At 35.4% G+C, this 19124-nt stretch overlaps 1 protein-coding gene across 10 annotated transcripts in view; it reads left to right on the plus strand.

Annotated features, from left to right (window-relative positions):
* SERPINB11 (serpin family B member 11) overlaps positions 1-19124 on the plus strand; it is a 60711-nt gene that overhangs the window by 28373 nt on the left and 13214 nt on the right. For all 10 annotated transcript variants that reach the window (XM_074207806.1, XM_074207808.1, XM_074207798.1 and 7 more), the window contains 3 exons: positions 10477-10661; positions 11871-11930; positions 14145-14273. In XM_074207806.1, the coding sequence (XP_074063907.1) occupies positions 10494-10661; positions 11871-11930; positions 14145-14273 (357 nt within the window). In that variant the 5' untranslated portion in view covers positions 10477-10493. The remainder of the gene's footprint in view (positions 1-10476; positions 10662-11870; positions 11931-14144; positions 14274-19124) is intronic.

Genomic DNA, 19124 nt, shown 5'->3' on the forward strand with positions numbered 1-19124 from the left:
ATCAAATGAATCTTTTCCAAGAAAGTGCAGATCTGACCCACACCCTTCCAAAATTTTGAAGGACTCCCTATTGACTTGAATCTAGTCAGTACTGACTTGAGTCTAGTTTGGAATGCCAAGGTTCCATAGTTCTTGCTTCAGTCTACCTTTCCTGCTTTGTTATTAATTCCTTTCACATAAGTTTTAGCCAAATTATATTATTTGGTGTTCCCCAAAGTGAATCTATCATTTCCTTTTTCTATGTATTCTGAAATCTGTTTTCCAAGTCCCCAAATTCCTTGGGCTAAATGTCCTTCCTTTGGAATTAGAAAGGTAAAACTCTTCCTGACCTCCAAAGTAAGTCATGTCTCAGCTATATCATGCTGTCTCTCCTCAGAATTAATAGGAAAACTATAGAACTTTCCAATCTCTCATACATCTTCAACTTAAAAAGAAACACAAATCAACTATGATTTTTAAAGGAAATAGACTAATGACTTTCTAATATAACTTGAAATATGAGTATGTTTTTATATAAGCACATATTCATACATATTATATGTATATTTATACATGATGATGATATTTGTCCTTTTTACTTGAAAAAAACAGTGATATGGGGGAAGAGATACATTGACAAGCATGTGACTTGGATTTGAGTGAGGCTGTGCTTACACTAAATCACCAGCCTCACTGTCTCCTCCAGTCATTTGGGTCCAGTGACTAGATATGAATCAGTTATGAATCTCCAGTCACTCTGATTCAGTCATCTTGATTCAGCTTCATATGTATAACATGTGTGTATATAATATATATATATATATATACACACACATATATATATATAGTGAAGCAGAGAGAGAGGGAGGGAAAAAGGAGAAGGGAGAGAGGAAGACATAGGGAGAGCGAAGGAAACAGACACACAGAAAGACAGAGACAGACAGACACATACCAAGAAAAAGAGAAGAGAGAATAAGACATGAAGACATTACATAAACGTAATGTGTCTGGGGGTAGTAGATCTAGGTACAAAAGCAAATTTTGCCATTTGCTTCCTTCCTGAATGATTTTGGGAAAGTCTCTTCCATTCTATGGGTTTCAATTTCCTTATTGGGGAGATATTTGGAATTGAAACATAAGGTCTCTAAGTTCCCTTCTAGCTCTAAATCTCTGGTTCTAATCCTATCCATAGAGTTGTGGCAGAACCAGAGAGCAACAATCAAACTGGTCTGGCTAGCTAGTGAGACATACTTTAAAGGAAACTCTAAAAAAGGAAGACATGCAAGATGATTTGACATGCCTATGAGCTTGAGAAGAAAAACACATTGATGATTCCTGCTTAAGATAACAAAGTATTATCTATACTCATTAGTTTGTTGTTGATAGATTAATAGACTTCTGTGAAAGAGTTGTCTTGCAAAAGTCAGCTGATAGTAAATGTGAAGATATTATGTGCAGAAATGAAGAAATGTTTCTTCTCCAAAAGGGTTTTTAGCAAGAAAAAAGTTTGACATTCTCTTTGCATTTCTGAACTCTTACAGACACACAGAGGGAAATTTTATATTAATTTAGAAAACCTTGCATAAAGTTTAATAATAATACTAATTAAAATTTATGTAGCACTTTTTGAAATTATTTTTCCAATTTACAATTCTTTAGACTCTCATTTCTTTCTCCATCCCATACTCAAAAGAAAAAGAAAACCTTTGTAATAGATATGCATAAGCAGTGAGCAAAAATGCATGTCTCATTTTATATATTTAGTCCCTCAATCCTAAGTCAGGGAGCAGGAGCAGCAGTCTTTATTTTGATTCTACTGAAATGATAGTTTATCACTGCATTGAGAAAAGTTCTTAAATCTTTCAAAAAAGTTTGTTTTTATAGTGTTGTTATTGTATAAATTGTTTTCTTGGACTGAGATTTGTAAAGCATTTTATATATATATGTGTGTATATATATATATATATATATATATATGTATATATATATTACTTCACTTGATCTTTGCAACATCCTTATGAGGTAGGAACTATTATTACCCTTAATTTATAGATAAGGAAATTGAATCTAATAAAAGTGAAGTGGTCAGTTCTTTCTGCCTCCCAATCTAGCACTCCTCCTATGCCATCTTGCTTTCATTAGAGAATAATGCTAGGGATGGCACTGCCATCTAGTGAAAAGGAACCAATAGACTTGAGGATTGGATACTAGCCCTAACACTACCATTGATTAACCATTAGAGAATAATGCTAGGGATGGCACTGCCATCTAGTGAAAAGGAACCAATAGACTTGAGGATTGGATACTAGCCCTAACACTACCATTGATTAACCATGAGTTACTAGTCCCAGTCATACAACCAAGATGTATCATAGGTAAGCCCTTCCTGGCCTCTAGGTTCACCCATTCAACTATGCCACGTGGCCTCTTGCGATGTACAAAATCAATGCAATATCATTTTGTAGGTGAAGGTCTTGGTTGGGAGTGAGTGTGGTAAAAAAAAAAAAACTTCATGCAGAAAATGTTACTGACTTTGGAAAATAGCTAAATTATAAATACGATCTAAGCAAGGTATCTGAAAAAGATAACCATCCATTTCTATCAGTACAAAATTGTCCCACCAAATCAAACTAAGAAAACTGTTAAAACATAGTCCATTGTCAGAAAAACCTAATGATTCACAATGTTAATTTATATTTGTGTATTAAGGTTTACAAAGCACTTTTCCCAAGATAGCACAAATCTTATTTTTCTCCTCACTCTATAAATGATGAAACTCTGAAGTAAGTTGATCATGGTCACCCAGCTGTTGAATGTCAACATCAAAATTTTGTAGGTGTACTGACACTTGTAGTCTAGCATTCTTTCCATTATATCACACAGCCAAACTGTTGAATTTGTCTTACTGCCACGTACTTAAGTTTTAAAAAAATAATAACACTCCACCAGTTGGTCCATTTTCCATTGTTCCTACATCATTATTTACTCTTCCACTTCCCTTTAAATTTAGTTATGTTGACTCTGATGCTATGAATAATCTGGGGATGAATGGAAAGCATTTAAGATTAATTGTTCATGTTTACTTAAAATTCTCATGTGGAAAGCATTACCTTCACTGGAGACATTTGGGTCAGGCCTAGGAATAGTAATGGAATAAATTGTACTATTGACTTCACCTTTTTATGCCCCTTGTCCTCTCCCTGTAGTATCTTCCTCAACCAGTGAAGGTATCTCTTCAACCTCCTACTACTTTTCCTTAGAAGTTAATCCATGAGCTAATAAATGCCTCTCAAGAGCATCAGGCTATAGGAGACTGGGTGGGGGGGAACTGTCCTTGGACTAGGAAAGGCTTGAGTTTAAGTCCTCATCTGTGTGACTTTGGACAGCTAACTTAAACTCTCAATACCCTATTATATAACCATTTAAGATTTTAAGTCATATACCAAGGAGGGTTTTTTCACACCAGGAAGTTCCTTACACTGATGAAATCATAGATATAGTTCCCAATATCTCCCCAAAACCTAACTCTTACCCTCCAAAAAAACCTATCCTTCACTATTTAAGACCCAAAGGAATGAATTTCTTAATGGTGGAATTTTAAGTAATTTAAGAAATTATACGGAGGGATTACATGGGAATGGGCAGCTCCTCAGGGTTCTTTAAGTGATTAAACTTACTCCATTGCTTACTCCACCTATTTTAAGCAATATTCCTTCCAATGTTATCAAATTTTGAGCAAAAAACTGTGATATATAAGTGATAGAAGGCTGAGCTTGAAAGAATAGAGTTTAGTGTAGTAACCAAACTTACATAAATCTGACATAAATGTGTAATATTAATTTTGCATATGATAAATAGTATATATAAGTAATTATAATTAGCATTATTTTTACATATCTGAATCAAGTTTTTAATAGTTTTCCCTTTTTTTAAAAAATTGATTCCCTGAAATCTAGAATCAGAGATAGGTGAGAACATTTTGTTCAACTCTCAACCAAGAGAGCAGTCTGGTTATAACCATTCTTACTTGTAGTTATCCATCTTTTTCTTTAATACTTCCAGTGATAAGAAATTCACAGCTTAAATTGTTAGGAAGATCTCCCTTATATTGAGTGAAAAACAGACATTTTGTTACTCTTTTCTTCAACTACTATGACAGCCCTTGCCCCTAACTCCCAGCTTCCACTTGGCCTGATTAAATGCATCCAGTGCTAAAGAATCATTTTCACATTGGTGTATTGCCATCAATTCATCCTGATTCTTCACACATGTCTAATTGCTATTCCAAAATAAATATTTTCAAATATTTGAAGACTGAATCACAGAATTATCAGGGTCATAGGCTAAGATATCTAGACCTGGAAGAGACTTAGGAGATAATCTTAGAGTAGGAGTTCTCAAACTTTTTGGTTTCAGGACTCCTGTATACACTTGAAAGTGATTCCAGATGCTCCAAAGAACTTAGTTTTTATAGGTTAGATCTATCAATATTTGCCCTATTTGAAATTAAAACCGATAAAATTCTAAAATGTGTGACTTTATTTAAAAATAACAAACCTATAACATTAACATATTTTTTTATGAAAAATATTTTATGAAAAAGTGAATAGAGCACCAGCCTGACCTCAGACACTTAATAATGGCTTAACTGTGTGACCTTGGGAAAGCCACTTAACCCCATTGCCTTAAATAAATTTAAAAAATGGGGCAGATAGGTGGTGCAGGGGATAGTACACAGGCCCTGGAGTCAGGATGACCTGCGCTCAAATTTGACCTCAGACACTTAATATTTACCCAGCTGTGTGAACTTGGGCAAGTCACTTAATGCCATTGCTCTGCAAAAAAACCCCAAAAAACAAAAAAAGAAAAGAAAAAGAGAAGAATGGTATTATTTATATTTTTGCAAATCTAATGTCTGACTTAATTTAAGACAGGTGGATTCTTATAGCTGCTATTGCATTTAATGAGTTGCTATATAATGTTTTGGTTGAAATATTTGAATAAAACCTGGTCTTCAGATATATAAATAGAAAAGGGGAAGAGAAATTTAATAGGCAAGCAACATCTTAATATGAAAAATGGTTTTATCTCTTGGATACCCTAAAATGACCTCAGGGATCCCAGTCCTGCTAGTTCTCAGACCATACTTTGAGAACTACTAATCTAAAAGAACACCTTCAATTTACAGTTGATAAAATTGGTACCCAGGGCAGTGAAATGATTTGCCCAAGATCATACAAGTATTAAGTGTTACAAGTAGGATTTGAAACTGGGTTCTTTGACTTTGGGGACAATATTCATTCCAGAAGTCTCCTAGTCCAATCGCAAAACAAACCATGAATCTCATTCCTTTCAAGTGGTTATCTAGCTTTACTTAAATACTGTTAGTAACAGGAGCTTCACTAAGCCCTAACTTAGTCCATTCCATTTTGGTGTATGCCATAGCTAATTAAATGCTACCTCTAATTTTTTTCTCAGATAAGAGTCAAATTCTTTCTGCTGGGAATAGCTACTCATGCATTCTGATTTTGTCTTCTTACAAAGAATAATTCTGTCTTATTTCTTTTTCCACATGACAACTTCTTAATTCTATGAGGATAGCCATCATGCATGTTCCTTATCAATTCTTAATTTCATCTCCAGATTCAGTATATACATATTGATGACTCTTATTTTCATGAAAGAAACAAATCTTATGAAAACAAAACCAAGGAAACACCTTTTTATTCCTCCTCTCAGCAGTAGGCACACACATATACCCCACACACATTCTGCCTCTGTCCCAGTTCCCAAGTACTCCACATTCTTCTGGCTTATCCTCGGGAATTCTCCCTTTTTTTGTCTCCCTTTCCTCCCCACCATACTATTTCCAAATAATGACTTGATCAACAGGATTTAGAGCTGAATATTCATTTTTTTTAATTGATGAGGTCATTTGATATAGTGGAAAGAGTCCTGGATTTTTGTGACTACTTCCCTACTACTCCCCCCCCCCAACCTTCATTAATTCATTCATCCTCACTTTCACCTCACATCTCTCCTACCTTTTGTGCTTAAACTCCTTGAGAAGACCATTGACAGTAGGTGTCTACTTCCCTGCCCTACTTTATCATTCAACTGAAATTGCTCTCTCTAAAATTACCAATGTCTTTTATTTTTATTTTTGTTTGTTTTTTTAGGTTTTTGCAAGGCAAATGGGGTTAAGTGGCTTGCCCAAGGCCACACAGCTAGGTAATTATTAAGTGTCTGAGAGTGGATTTGAACCCAGGTACTCCTGACTCCAAGGCGGGTGCTTTATCCACTACATCACCTAGCTGCCCCTACCAATGTCTTTTAATTGCTAATCTCAATGACCTTTCCTTTTTGACCTCTCAGGTGTCTTTGATATTGTTGAAACCTTCTTTTCCTTAATACTTTCATCTTTCCAGGTTTTCTGGACTAGTCTTTCCTGGCTCTCCTCTTACCTGTCTTTCTCAAGTTTCCTTTGTTGTATCCTCATCCAGATCATGCCCTCTTATCTTGGTTGTCCCACAGGGTTTTTCATGGGTCCCTTTTTCCTTCAATTTTACTTGACATCTCATCATCTCTCTTGGATTTAATTATCATCTCTAGGATAGAGTTTCTCAAATCTATTTATCCAGTATTTTTTTTTTTTTTTGGTAAGGCAATTGGTAAGGCAATGGGTTAAGTGACTTGCCCAAGCTCACACAGCTAGGTAATTCTTAAGTATCTGAGTTTGGATTTGAAGTCAAGTCCTGACTCCAGGGTCAGTTCTCTATCCACTGTACCTCCTAGCTGCCCGTTCTTATCCAAGCCAAATTTCTCTGTTGGCCTACAATTTTACATCTTAAATTGCCTGTTAGATATCCAATAAATGGTATTTCTTTGTTATAACTTATAGAGAACTGAACCTGGAATCAGGTAACTTAATACATGCCTCAGACCCTAAGCCATGTGATCACTTTACCTCTCTCAGATTCAATCTCCTATCTCTTAAACAGGGTTATTAATAGTATCTATTTTACCTTTTAGGGCTGTTTTAGGACAATTTGAGATAATCAATGTATAGTTCTTTGAAAACCTTAAGTATTATTTACATGATAACTTAGTATTAATTATTGTTATAATTGTATACCCCAAAGTCCTTTGTAAAGTGTGGTGTGATCATTTCCTACTCAATCTGGTTTATTTTCATCTATAGAAGTAGAGAGAATAGTGTAGCTGGAAGCAACAAAGCAAATTTCATCTATGTCTCAATTTTGATAAGGTATACTTTATTTGTAGCTAACTGTTGGGACTTAATCAAACCATTGCCAAAAGAATAGTTGTGTCCTGTGGCAATTTAATAGTAACACAATAATCAATAACCAGCTTCTTAATAGAGAATATTGGTTAACTTTAAAACAGAAATAGTAGAATGTATCATTTCCCTATCCTGAACTTTCTTTCTAAAATGATTATGTAGAAATTTAAGATGAATCTTTCCTAAAGGCTTACTTTCTTCCAGTACTGGATCCTCCCAGTGGGGTTGAGGTATTCCTAGATTCCTGGCTCTAAAATTATTCAAGTAAAATGAATGTGCTAGCAAATTCTATCAAGTCTGGGATCCATGGCATATTGTCTTTCTACTGAAAACCAGATTAGGCAATTTTGAAGAGACTCATAATTAAAAGTATGACTAGAAAATAATAAATTTTTTGGGGGGAGTACATGAAATCATGAAGGTTATGTATTATGTAATGGTGGGGGCCATATTGATAAAAGCATACTAATATAGGACCTTGTAGTTAAAACAGAGACAAATTTCTAAGAGATTACTCCTATCCATGTATCTACCATATAGGCACACAAAATTGATCTTTTTTCTTTTCCTCCTACATGACATTCCCTCTGCTGTGTCTGTAACTTTGGAATTTTATGGTTTCCTATTGAAATCTGGTTTCCTTCAAGCTTTAGATCAAATACTATCTTCTGAATAAGGTCTTTTCTAATTATTTCAGTTATGATTGTCTTTGTATTTTGTATATATATATATATATATATATATATATATATATATAAATATATACACACATACATATACCCCTTTTCATATTTTGCAGTTTTGATGGTAATTATAAGATATATTTGAAAAACACTAAGAAATGAGCTCAAAAAGACAATGTACTTAACTAGACTCAAGATTGCCTTTGTACCTTGTTTCCCAATTGCTCATTTATGTAAGACCAACAGGAGAATCTGAGAGTTAGAAAAAGTGTAAGAAGGGAACTACTTAATGGATATGAACAAGGAAGAAAAATGGCAAATTATTAGTGTCTGCATGAAGAAATGCTTCAAATAATTAATAATTGGAGAAATGTAATTTAAAGCAATGCAACTTTGAGGCTTTACCTAAAACTCATAGAATTGGAAGAGATGGTATGGAAGGTGTTGTGGAAAAATAATGTACCAATAAAATGTTGGTGGGGAATTACTGCAACCATTCTGGAAAGCAGTTTGGAATTACATTAAATAAGTGGCTAAAATGTTCCCTTTGGTTTGGAGATTCTGCTAAAAGGCATTTGCCCTTATAAGAAACCATTTATGGCAACAAATATCTGGAAACAAAGTAAATGCTTAGTGATTAGGGAATGCCTATACAAATTATGAGTATGGAATGGACATTATTGTGCTATAAGAAAGAAATGAATATGATGAATAAAAAGAACATAAAAACCTATATTAACTGATATAAAATGAATTAGTCAATGAAACAACATATGCATTTATACCAATAAAGCAAATGATCAGAACCGTTATCATTAAACAATTTAAAATAAATGTTGCAATGTTACAAAGACAAGCGTGACTGTAAAGAAGACATAGGAGAATATACCTCCCCTGACTCCTTTGCAGGGGTGTAGGAGAGTGTGTGGAGAGGCAGCATAAAGTTTGGGTTTTTTTTGACATATTATTGATTTTGATTATTTTTTCTTTTTAGTTTTTAAAATATTCTTTGTTATAAGGAATGACTGGAAGTAAAAAGGGGCTAGAAGAAGAGGAAATCTAGCAAAATAAAAGTGAAATTTGACAATAAAATTTTATTTAAGAACTGAGGAAACTTGAACCTCAAAATTAATTTTTGGTGGACTAATATCCATTGGATGGCATGGCATAAATAACAGAGATGGATATATGGTCAATGTAATGGTAACTGTATAGTTAAGAGTACACTCTCTCCCTAAGGGGAGCTAACTCTTATCCATGATGGTTGGTTAAATATCAGACCTCAGGAGGGAAAGAGAGATTAAACCTCACTGTTACTTGAGGAGTAAGAATCTATTAGAGCCAAACCAAGGAAGTAAAATTAGAGAAACTTCTCCAAATTCTAACCTAAGAATCATTGTTTTTGTACTCTGAAAGAATGCAGCTCTACAATGTCCAGGAATAACTTTTGTTGATGAAAGGAAAGGAGTGACCCAGCCCATCAGTGGAATGGTACAGCTTTGGAGCAGAGCCATTTGTCAAATACAGATTCTATTTATTAGTGAACTGCATGAGGACAAACCCCAAGAAAGAGAAAGGACAATGAGATTTGTTTTTCAGAGTTATGAGTTTTCTTGGTCATATGTATTCCTTAAAAATTATGCCTCATTAATATGGCATTTTAAACTTACATGTACTTTTCTTATGAATGTCATGTATAACTGGTGAGAAAGCTCCATATTTATAGGTGAATATATTAAGAATATTTGTTCTTGTCTTGCCTTTTTGTGGGTTTTTTAGCAGTTGATCATCTGATTGAATGGGAAAATTATTAGTAGGGTCTCAGTAACTAGGGTAGTATAAGTAGACACCCAAAGAGTTATCTCTAGAACTATGAGAGTAATAGCTACCATTTTGAATCCAATATGCTGGTGTTGGTGAATATTGAGAAAGTAAAAAGTGTGCTCATAAATGTTTAACTAGCTCTCTGGGGGGGAATGTATGCATGACACACTTTTAAATTTAATATGTATTATTAACATTTTCTTCATCATTTTATTGCCTAAATAATGCAGAGTTTGCTAGTTTCTGAGGTAGAAATGCTTACACTGAAAATTTGACAAGTGACTCTCATGAGTTGGTACAAGTTGGCCCCAGTATGAAGGGAGGAGGGAGGAAGAGGAAACCCCATTACATAGGTATATTTTTATTTTCATTTGAATATAAACAATTTGAAGATAGGAACTGTTTTACTTTTACCTTAATATCTCTAGAACCTAGCACTATGCTTCCTACATTGTAGAGCCTTAATAAATCCTTTTTTGGTTGGATGATTGACTGTTACAAGAAGATTTGAAACATTTAGTCTCAGGACCCAAAGCAACTAGGTCAATGGTAGCCTGTTTGCTTTTTGTAATGAAATATTCAACACGTTAAACCTGGAATACTAACCTTTTGATGAATACTAACCTTTTGATGAATGTCTAGATTACTAAATGATATACTGAAGTTGTGTTTTCCTTTTTGTCTTAGACAACTCTGGGTTTAAAATGGTCTCTCTCAGTACAGCTAATGTGGAATTCTGCCTGGATGCTTTTAAAGAACTGAGCAGCAATCATGTTGGGGACAATGTCTTCTTTTCCCCTTTGAGTTTGTTTTATGCTCTAAGTATGCTTTTCCTGGGTGCTCGAGGCAACAGTGCAGCACAAATGGGAAAGGTATGTATGGTTTGGTGTAAGTGTTTACTTATAGACCTTCAGAGAATCTCTCCTCCAAACCCAACACATTTTATGGATTGCTATACTGTAGAGAATTAAACCATGAATCAACTCATGCCTTTTAAATAAGAGAGGGGGAATACAACTTATTAGAAAGTGCTACAGGAGGACTTTGGAATGTCTTGTAGCTACTATCAAAAAGGACTGGATTAGCTTTTGAGTTGGAGGTATCTACCTGACTTCAGTCTAATTCTATTGCCCTTCCTAGGAGGGCATAATTACAGAGACTTCTTGGAATTCTGTGATGGAATTTTACAGGTATTTCTTATCACTAGAACTTATCCTTATTTGTGTGACACTTCAATGCTTTGTTTCTGGGTGTGGAGATGAGATGGGGATACATCAGTAAACTGCTGCTCATTAGTCAGTGCATAAATGTCTTTGTAATAAGGGTTGCCAGAAACAAGGAAATTATTCCTAACTGGGGCACCTATATTATGATTATTATGTAATATAATATGTCTGTATCTATTTGTGTGTGTGTGTATGTATGTGTGTTATTAAGTATCTGAGATCTTCTTTGAACTCAGGTTCTTCTGACTCCAGGGCCAGTGCTCTATCCACTGTGCCACCTAGCTGCCCCATAAATATTTATTTTAATAGAAACATTTTACTTCCTTCACCAAATTACTGCATTAATCATCAGTACCAGTAGAGAGAAAATCAATCATCAAGCACTGATTTACTAATATTATATGCCAGACATTGTGCTGGACTTTGGGAATATGAGATAAAAGTGAAATAGTCCCTGTCCTTAATGAATATAGCTTTTGTAAAAATGATCTTCCATCTCTCAGTAATAGATGGGTAGTGGTTGGTCTTAATTTCATTACGAATTAGATATCAGACAGAAAATATATCTGACAGACCTTAAATGCAGTTTAAGGTTCTTGGTCAATTTAGTTATGATCTTCTTTGTTCTTTATCCTTTCCCTCTCTATAGCACTGTGTTCTTTTGGATTATTACTTACTTGAAATCAGGGTGCTTTGATAAAACACATCATATAATATCCTATGTAATTGTGGATAGGCCTGGCATAATAGCTACTACTATCTTAAATGTTAACATATACATTTGGCAGAGTTGCTTATAATGGAAAACCTCTATGTATTCTTTATTTCTTCTGAAGTTGGTCTCACTCCTTTTAGGTGCTACACTTTCGTTATATGAAAGGATCATCAAAGCCAGAATTTGGGAACTCTGGTAAGGTAAGAAATTTTTGTTGTTCCATCATTTAAGTTGTATCTGACTCTTTGTGACTCAATTTAGGGTTTTCTTGGAGAAATTACTGGTGTAGTTTGCCATTTCCTTCTCTAGCTCATTTGACAGATGAACACACAAGTTTAAGTGACTGGCCCAGCATCACACACCTAGTAAATATCCGAAGTTGGCTTTGAACTCATGAAAGATAAGTCTTCCTGATTCCAACTGTACCACCTGACTGCCCTAAATGATGAAAATCACTGTCCAAAATATGTCTATCCTAATGTATTAGGAAGAAGCAATATTAATCAAGCAGAGCTAGGATCAGTAACATTATTCAGTCTGTTCCTGTTAGTTTAATGAAGACTGTAGTGTAGGTAGTGGTGATGAAGAGCTGAACTAAAGTGATGACCTGGTGAATAGAAGAAAAGGACAGATGAGGAAATATAAAGGTAAAATCAGCAGGACTTGACAATTTATATATGGAAAAGAAAGAAGAGAGAAGTATCAAAGATGATCCTAAGACTACAAATATGGGTGTCTAGAAGCATGGGAGTAACCTCAAAAAAAAGAAGTTTGAAGGATAAGCAGTAATTAGTTCTCTCTTGGATGTGTTGAGTTTGAAAAGTCTGTGGAAGATCCAGGTGAAAATACCCAGGAGAAACTGAATTCAGTAATAATGCTAGATTTGGGTATCCAGATTTGGGAACCATTGGCTTAGAAGGGGAGGGATGATTAGGTAGGTAATTAAGGAAGAAACAATGTAGAGAGAGAAGAGGTTTTTGGTTATATAGAACCCATAATAAGATGCTTTTACAATAAGGAATCTGAGGAGAACAGGAGAAAGAAGACCCATGAGTGAGGAGAAAACATTCAGGAGGAGCTGAAAGTATCAAAAATTGTTTATAGGTTAAAAAAAAGAATGAAAACAGAAAAAAGGCAATTGGATGTAGCAGTTAAGAGATGATAATGGCTAGCATTTTTACCATACTTTTAGGTGTATAAAGAACTTTACGTATATTATCTCATGTGTTGCTCATTTAAATATTTCATTTAAACCTATTATAATATTCTTTCATTTTACATAAGAAGAAACTGAGGATCAGAGACTGACTCATAGTAATCTGGCTAATAAGTGTTCTGAGGAAGGATTCTAGTTTAAGTCTGATTCTTAAGTCTAGTGCTCTATGTTTCCCTTGCTGCCAATCACTAATACCCTTGGGAAGAGCTTTATCAGTGATTGGAGAGTCAGAAGCCAAATAATCAAGGACTAGAAGCAGAATGAATAATAAATTACTTAAGAACTTGTATGCAAAGTGTGAGTGACACAAATAGAAAAAAAATGATAATCCCTATTCTCAAGGAGCTTATACTCATAAGCTGAGAAGACAACACATTTAGAAGAGTTCAACTGCAGGTCAGATGGAAAGACCTGTAATCTTAGGGGTTCAAGTTCAGGAAAGATGGCAAGGACCAGGTGTAACTAGAACACTTCTGTATGTGGATCTGCCTGGAACCCACCATCATTGGGAAAGGAAGAGTAGGCATAAGGGCCAGTGTTCATCCAAGAGGAGAAAAGGGGAAGGAGGAATTTTCAGAAAGATATGATATGGTCTGCAGCAGAGAGGGCAATCTTACTTGGCACCAGTCTGGCTAGAGGCTTCCAGGTGCTTCTAATGGTGTTTGGGTCAACCTTCAATTGAGAAGGAATCTAGACATGCTAGGCAGTGGGGGGGGGAGTTATCAGACAATATATTGAAGATGAATGAGAAAATGTGAATGATCAATGAAATAACTTCCTAGAGGCAATGAGAGGGGATGGGATCAAGAGGTTTATCAACAAAGACATGGAAAACAGAGTGCTCTTTTTTTAAACATTCAGTTCAACTTGAAATTTATAATGTTTGATAAAATCATTACAAGCCTAGTATTGATTTTCAAGGTAGCTGAGAAAAAATGAAGAAATTGTGACAGGAAAGTGAAGTGTGAAATGATTGACTAGGATCAAAGATATAAAAACCTGAATTATAATTTTCAGCTCTCCAAGTTCCTTAACCTGGGCAAGATTTGTTTTTTATTTTTTTAAATAGTCTCTTTTTCTATATCCTTCAATATTCCTGAATATTTGAAATATGCCAATGTGGTTATACCCATCTTCCTAAGAACTATAGAGTGGTCAAAGAACTTAACACACTTTTCTTTGTTCAATGGTACTTTAGTGTGACCTAACTGGAGGAATACATTCTGAGCTTTCAGCACTATTCTCTCAGATCAACCGGTCAGACAGTAATTACACACTAAGCATCGCCAACAAGATCTATGGTACAAAGAATATTGAATTCCATCTGGTAAGTACATCAGGAATGACTGTATTCATGTCAAATAGTACTCTTGGAATCCCCCTCTGAGATATCTGAAACTACTGGACTTTTTTAAAATCATCATTGATTATATTGGCTAATTGAGAGAATAATATTTAATAAATTGTCCCAGTTTAAAGTTGATTATGCATTAAAATCATCTAAAAATTCACTTCTGGAAAGTCTATTATCTGTTATTTCCCTTGGGTTGATCAGAAAGGCAGATTTACATTGGCTCTGGAAAATTATCCATGGGATCAGGAAGACTTGGTTTCACCTCCTATCTATGACATAAGCTGACTCTGTGACACATAGCAAGTAACTGATACCCTCAATACTATAGGCAACTAAGACTATAATTGTGGAACAGTTGTCTATCTACATTTGTAAAGGGGTTTTCCTCACTGAGATCTTCTATAATGATGAAATCCCCACTCCCTCAAAAAATATTGTCTGGTAAATAAAGAACTAGGAAGCATTGAAATTCATCTGGTTCTGTCTCCTCTTCCTTGCCCAAACAGAGGATAACCTTATCTGTTTTCCTTTATTTCTACCGTCAAAGCTAACTTCCACTGGAACAGAGAACATTGAAGTGTAATGAGAAGAGTACAGGATCATGAATCAACAGATCTTTGTACTGAATGACTGGCCATGCCTATTCTTGGATGCATTTCTCTTCTGGTTATAAGAAATGAAGTTAGCAAGGGTCAAAGATACAGAATTTGAAATTGGAATAGTAACCACAATAGCAATAGCAACAGTAGCTAACATTTTTGTAGCACTTCAAAACTTGCAAAGAACTTTTAATATGTGATCTCCTTTGATTTTTGCAGCAACTTTGTGAAGTAGATGTTATTATTTTCATTTTACAGATGAATAAATTGAGGTTGATAGAAGTTAGGTAAATGCTATGTTTTAAAATGTTTTTTTTTTGCTGACTATACTATTTGGTTCCTGCTGTTCTGCTTTTGAGTATATAATTTGGTCACCAACTCCACAAACCCTCTCATCACTGTTTTTCTTTTCTTTTTTATATAAATATTTTATTTGTTTTCCAAATATATACAACAGTAGTTTTTACCAATCACTGTTTGCAAAGTTTTGAATTTTGCAATTTTCCTCTCTCCTTCCCTTTTCTCCCCACTCCTGCCCAACAGAAGACAATCGTATAGTCTTTACATTGTTTCCAAGATATGCATAGGTTAATATTGAATGTGTTGAGAGAAAAAATATATCCTTAAGGAAGAAGGAAAATATTAGAGATAGAAAAATACCCAAGACAACTTTTTTTTAAAATTGAGGATAATAATCTTTGGTCTTCATTTAAACTTCACAGATCTTTCTCTGGATACTGATGATATTCTCCATCACAGATTCCCCAAAACTGTCCCTGATTATTGCATTGATGGAGTGAACAAATCCATCAGGGTGGATCAACACTGTTCATTGTTGTAAAGCTGTACAGTGTTCTTCTGGTTCTGCTCATCTCAATCAGCATCAATTCATGCAAGTCTTTCCAAGCTTCTCTGAAATCCCACCCCTCCTGATTTCTAATAGAACAATAGTGTTCCATCACATTACATATACCACAATTTGTTTTGCCATTCCCTAATTCTTGGATATCCCCTCGATTTCCAATTCTTTGCCACTACAAGCAGAGCTGCTGTGAATATTTTTGTGCATGTGAGGTTTTTACCCTTTTTCATGATCTTTTCAGGATATAGACCCAGTAGTGGTATTAAAGGCTATGCACATTTTTATTGCCTTTAGGGCATTCATCACTGTTTTGCAAGTCCCTGTATCATCCAAGATAATCCTTTTGGGTATACATGAGAGTATACTGTAAGAGACAAGGGACTGGTAAGTCAGTGCTTCCCCTTATTTGTTGTAGTTAATTATGTTTTTTCAATTGTGTATGACTATTCATGACCCTATTTAGGTTTTTTTGGTGAAGATACAAGAGTAGTAGCCATTTCTTCTCCAGATCATTTTGCAGTTGAGATAAATGGAGACAAACAGGGTTGAAAGATTTGCTTAGGGGTTCATAGTTAGTAAAAGTCTGAGGTGAGATTTGAACTCAGATCTTCCTGACTCCAGGCCTGGTACTCTACCCCCCCCCCCCCCGAATGACCTATTTGTCTTTTAGTCTCTCCCCAAAGCTTTCCTACCCTGTATATTCTGTTCCATATGACTTTAGAAATCATCTGCTTTATTGTGCTCTGTAAATTGTGACTGATTCAAATAATAGGGAGATGGTATAATTTTGTGTGGGAAAATCTGGGCATTAGGGCTAATATGTGCTTAGGCAATTGATCATGTATATCTAGGCAAATCACTTAGCTCCCCTGAACCAGTCTTCCATCTGCAAAGTGAGGTTAATTATACTTATGAAACCTACCCCACAAAAAAAGGAAAAAGAATCTCAGGACCCCTACATAGGGGATTCTATGAGTTACATGTATCCACATGGGTCTTTCTAGATGTGGTTCACAGGAAGACAAGAATAGATATCTCTAGAATCTTCTCTCTTCCTAAACCTCTCATCTTTGCTCAAAGGGAACTCTCACATCACACTTAAAAAAACTTGTTTAGTACAAGTTGTGCTGATGATTCTTTTCATTTATTTACACATTACTAAAATAGTCTTCTTATAAGAGTAAATATAATCCACTTCCCCCCACAAAATAGAAAAACCTCATGAAATATAAAGTGAGAGAAAAAGAAAAAAATTATACATGAGTATGTGTTTGGATTCCATCAGCTCTGTCTCTGGGATGGATTGCATTCTTTATCATAAGTCCATCAGAGAAGTTATGTCCATATTTTTTCCCCACAGTTGCTATTGCTAATTGTATTTCATTATATCAATTTTTCCCCACTTCCATTTATTCTGTGTTCTCTCTCTCTCTCCCCTTTCACTTTGTCCCTCCTTAAAAGTGTTATGGGGCATCCAAGTGGTACAGAGGACAGAGCACCAGCCCTGGGGCCACAAGGACCCAAGTCCCAAGTCCTGCTTCAGACACCCAGTAGCACTCCCCCCCCCACCCCAGCTGAGTGGTCCCAGGGAGGTCACCCAACCCCACCACCTTGCGAAAACAATAAAAGTGTGTTGTATCTGACTATGCTCTCCCATGATCTTCCCTCTCCTCTATCCCCTATACTCCCCTCCTCTCCCCCTATCCCCTTTATCCCATCCCCTTCCTCTCCTTTTATTCTAGGGTAAGATGGATTTCTATAGCCTATGAAGTGTGTATATTGTTTTTTCTCTGAACCATTTCCAATGAGAATGAAGACTCACTCATTCCCCCTCACCTTTTGCCCTTCCACTCCAATGCAAAAGTTTTTTCTTGACTCTTTTTTGTGAAATATCTTTGCCCATTCTACCTCTCCTTTCCCTTTCTCCCAGTACATTCCTTTTATTCATTCATTAACTCTATCTTAATAATATATTATACCTTCATATTCTGCTCTCTCCTGTGCCTGGTTTAGATATGCTTTTAACTGCTCTATTTATTGAGATAGTTCATATGAGTTATCAGTATCATCTTCCCATGCAGGAATATAAGCATTCAGCATCATTAAATCCCTCATAATTTGACCTTCCTGTTCACCTTCTCTGCTTCACTTGGAGATCAAACTTTCTGTTCAGTTCTGGTCATTTCAACAGCAAAGTTTAAAAGTTCCTTGTTTCATTGAAGATCCTTCTTTTCCCCTGGAAGAGGATGTTCAGTTTTGCTGGGTAGTTGATTCTTAGTTGTAGTCCAAGCTCTTTTGCCTTCTGGAATATCATTTCAAGCCCTAAGAGGTCTTAATGTAGTCACTGGTAAATCTTATGTAATCTGACTATAAACTGACTAGCTCCACGATATTTGAATTGTTTCTTTCTGACTGCTTATAATCTTTTCTCTTTGACATGGGAGTTCTGGAATTTGGCTATAATAGTCCTGCACTATTTTTTTTTTTGGATCTCTTTCAGGAGGAGATTGGTGGATTTCCTCAATTTCTATTTTACCCTTTACTTTTAGTATATCAGAGCAATGTTCCTGTAGAAATTCTTTAAAAATGAAGTCTTTTCCTGAAAAAAGGCTCTTTTCCTAGTCATGACTTTTCAGTAGCCCAATAATTTTTGTCTTTCCTGGATCTGTTTTCCAGTTCAGTTGTTTTTCCAATGACATATTTCACATTTTCTTCTAGTGTTTTTCATTCTTTTGGTTTTTTAAATTGTTTCTTGATTCCTCACAAAGTCATCAACTTCCCTTAGCTCCCTTCTACATTTAAAGGATTTGTCATCTCCAGAGAGCTTTCTTATCTCCTTTTCCATCTGGTCAATTCTGCTTTTTCTTGGACTGCTTTTTCCATTTGACCTAAATTTTTTTTTTTAGATTTTTTTCAAGGCAATGGGGTTAAGTGGCTTGCCCAAGGCCACACAGCTAGGTAATTATTAAGTGTCTTAGGTTGGATTTGAACACAGGTACTCCTGACTCCAAGGCTGGTCCTCTATTCACTGTGCCACCTAGCCCCCCCCCCCCCCAATTGGTTTTTAACATGTTATTTTCTTTGGTGTGTTTTTGTATCTCCTTGACCAAGCTGCTGACTTGGTTATCATGATTTTCCTTCATTGCTCATTTCTCTTCCAATTTTTCCTTTACCTCCCTTACTTGATTTTTCAAAATATTTTTTGAGCTCTTCCATAGGCTGTGCCCAATTCCTATTTTTCTTGGAGTCTTTGGATAGAGAAGGTTGAACTTTGTCATCTTCTGAGTGTCTGTTTTCATTCTCCAAGGGACCAAAGTAATTATGACTATGGTCAGATTCTTTTTGTTCTGTTTGTCATTTCCC

This window comes from Macrotis lagotis, chromosome X (genome assembly GCF_037893015.1).
Source record: "Macrotis lagotis isolate mMagLag1 chromosome X, bilby.v1.9.chrom.fasta, whole genome shotgun sequence".
NCBI classification, from domain to species: Eukaryota; Metazoa; Chordata; class Mammalia; order Peramelemorphia; family Peramelidae; genus Macrotis; species Macrotis lagotis.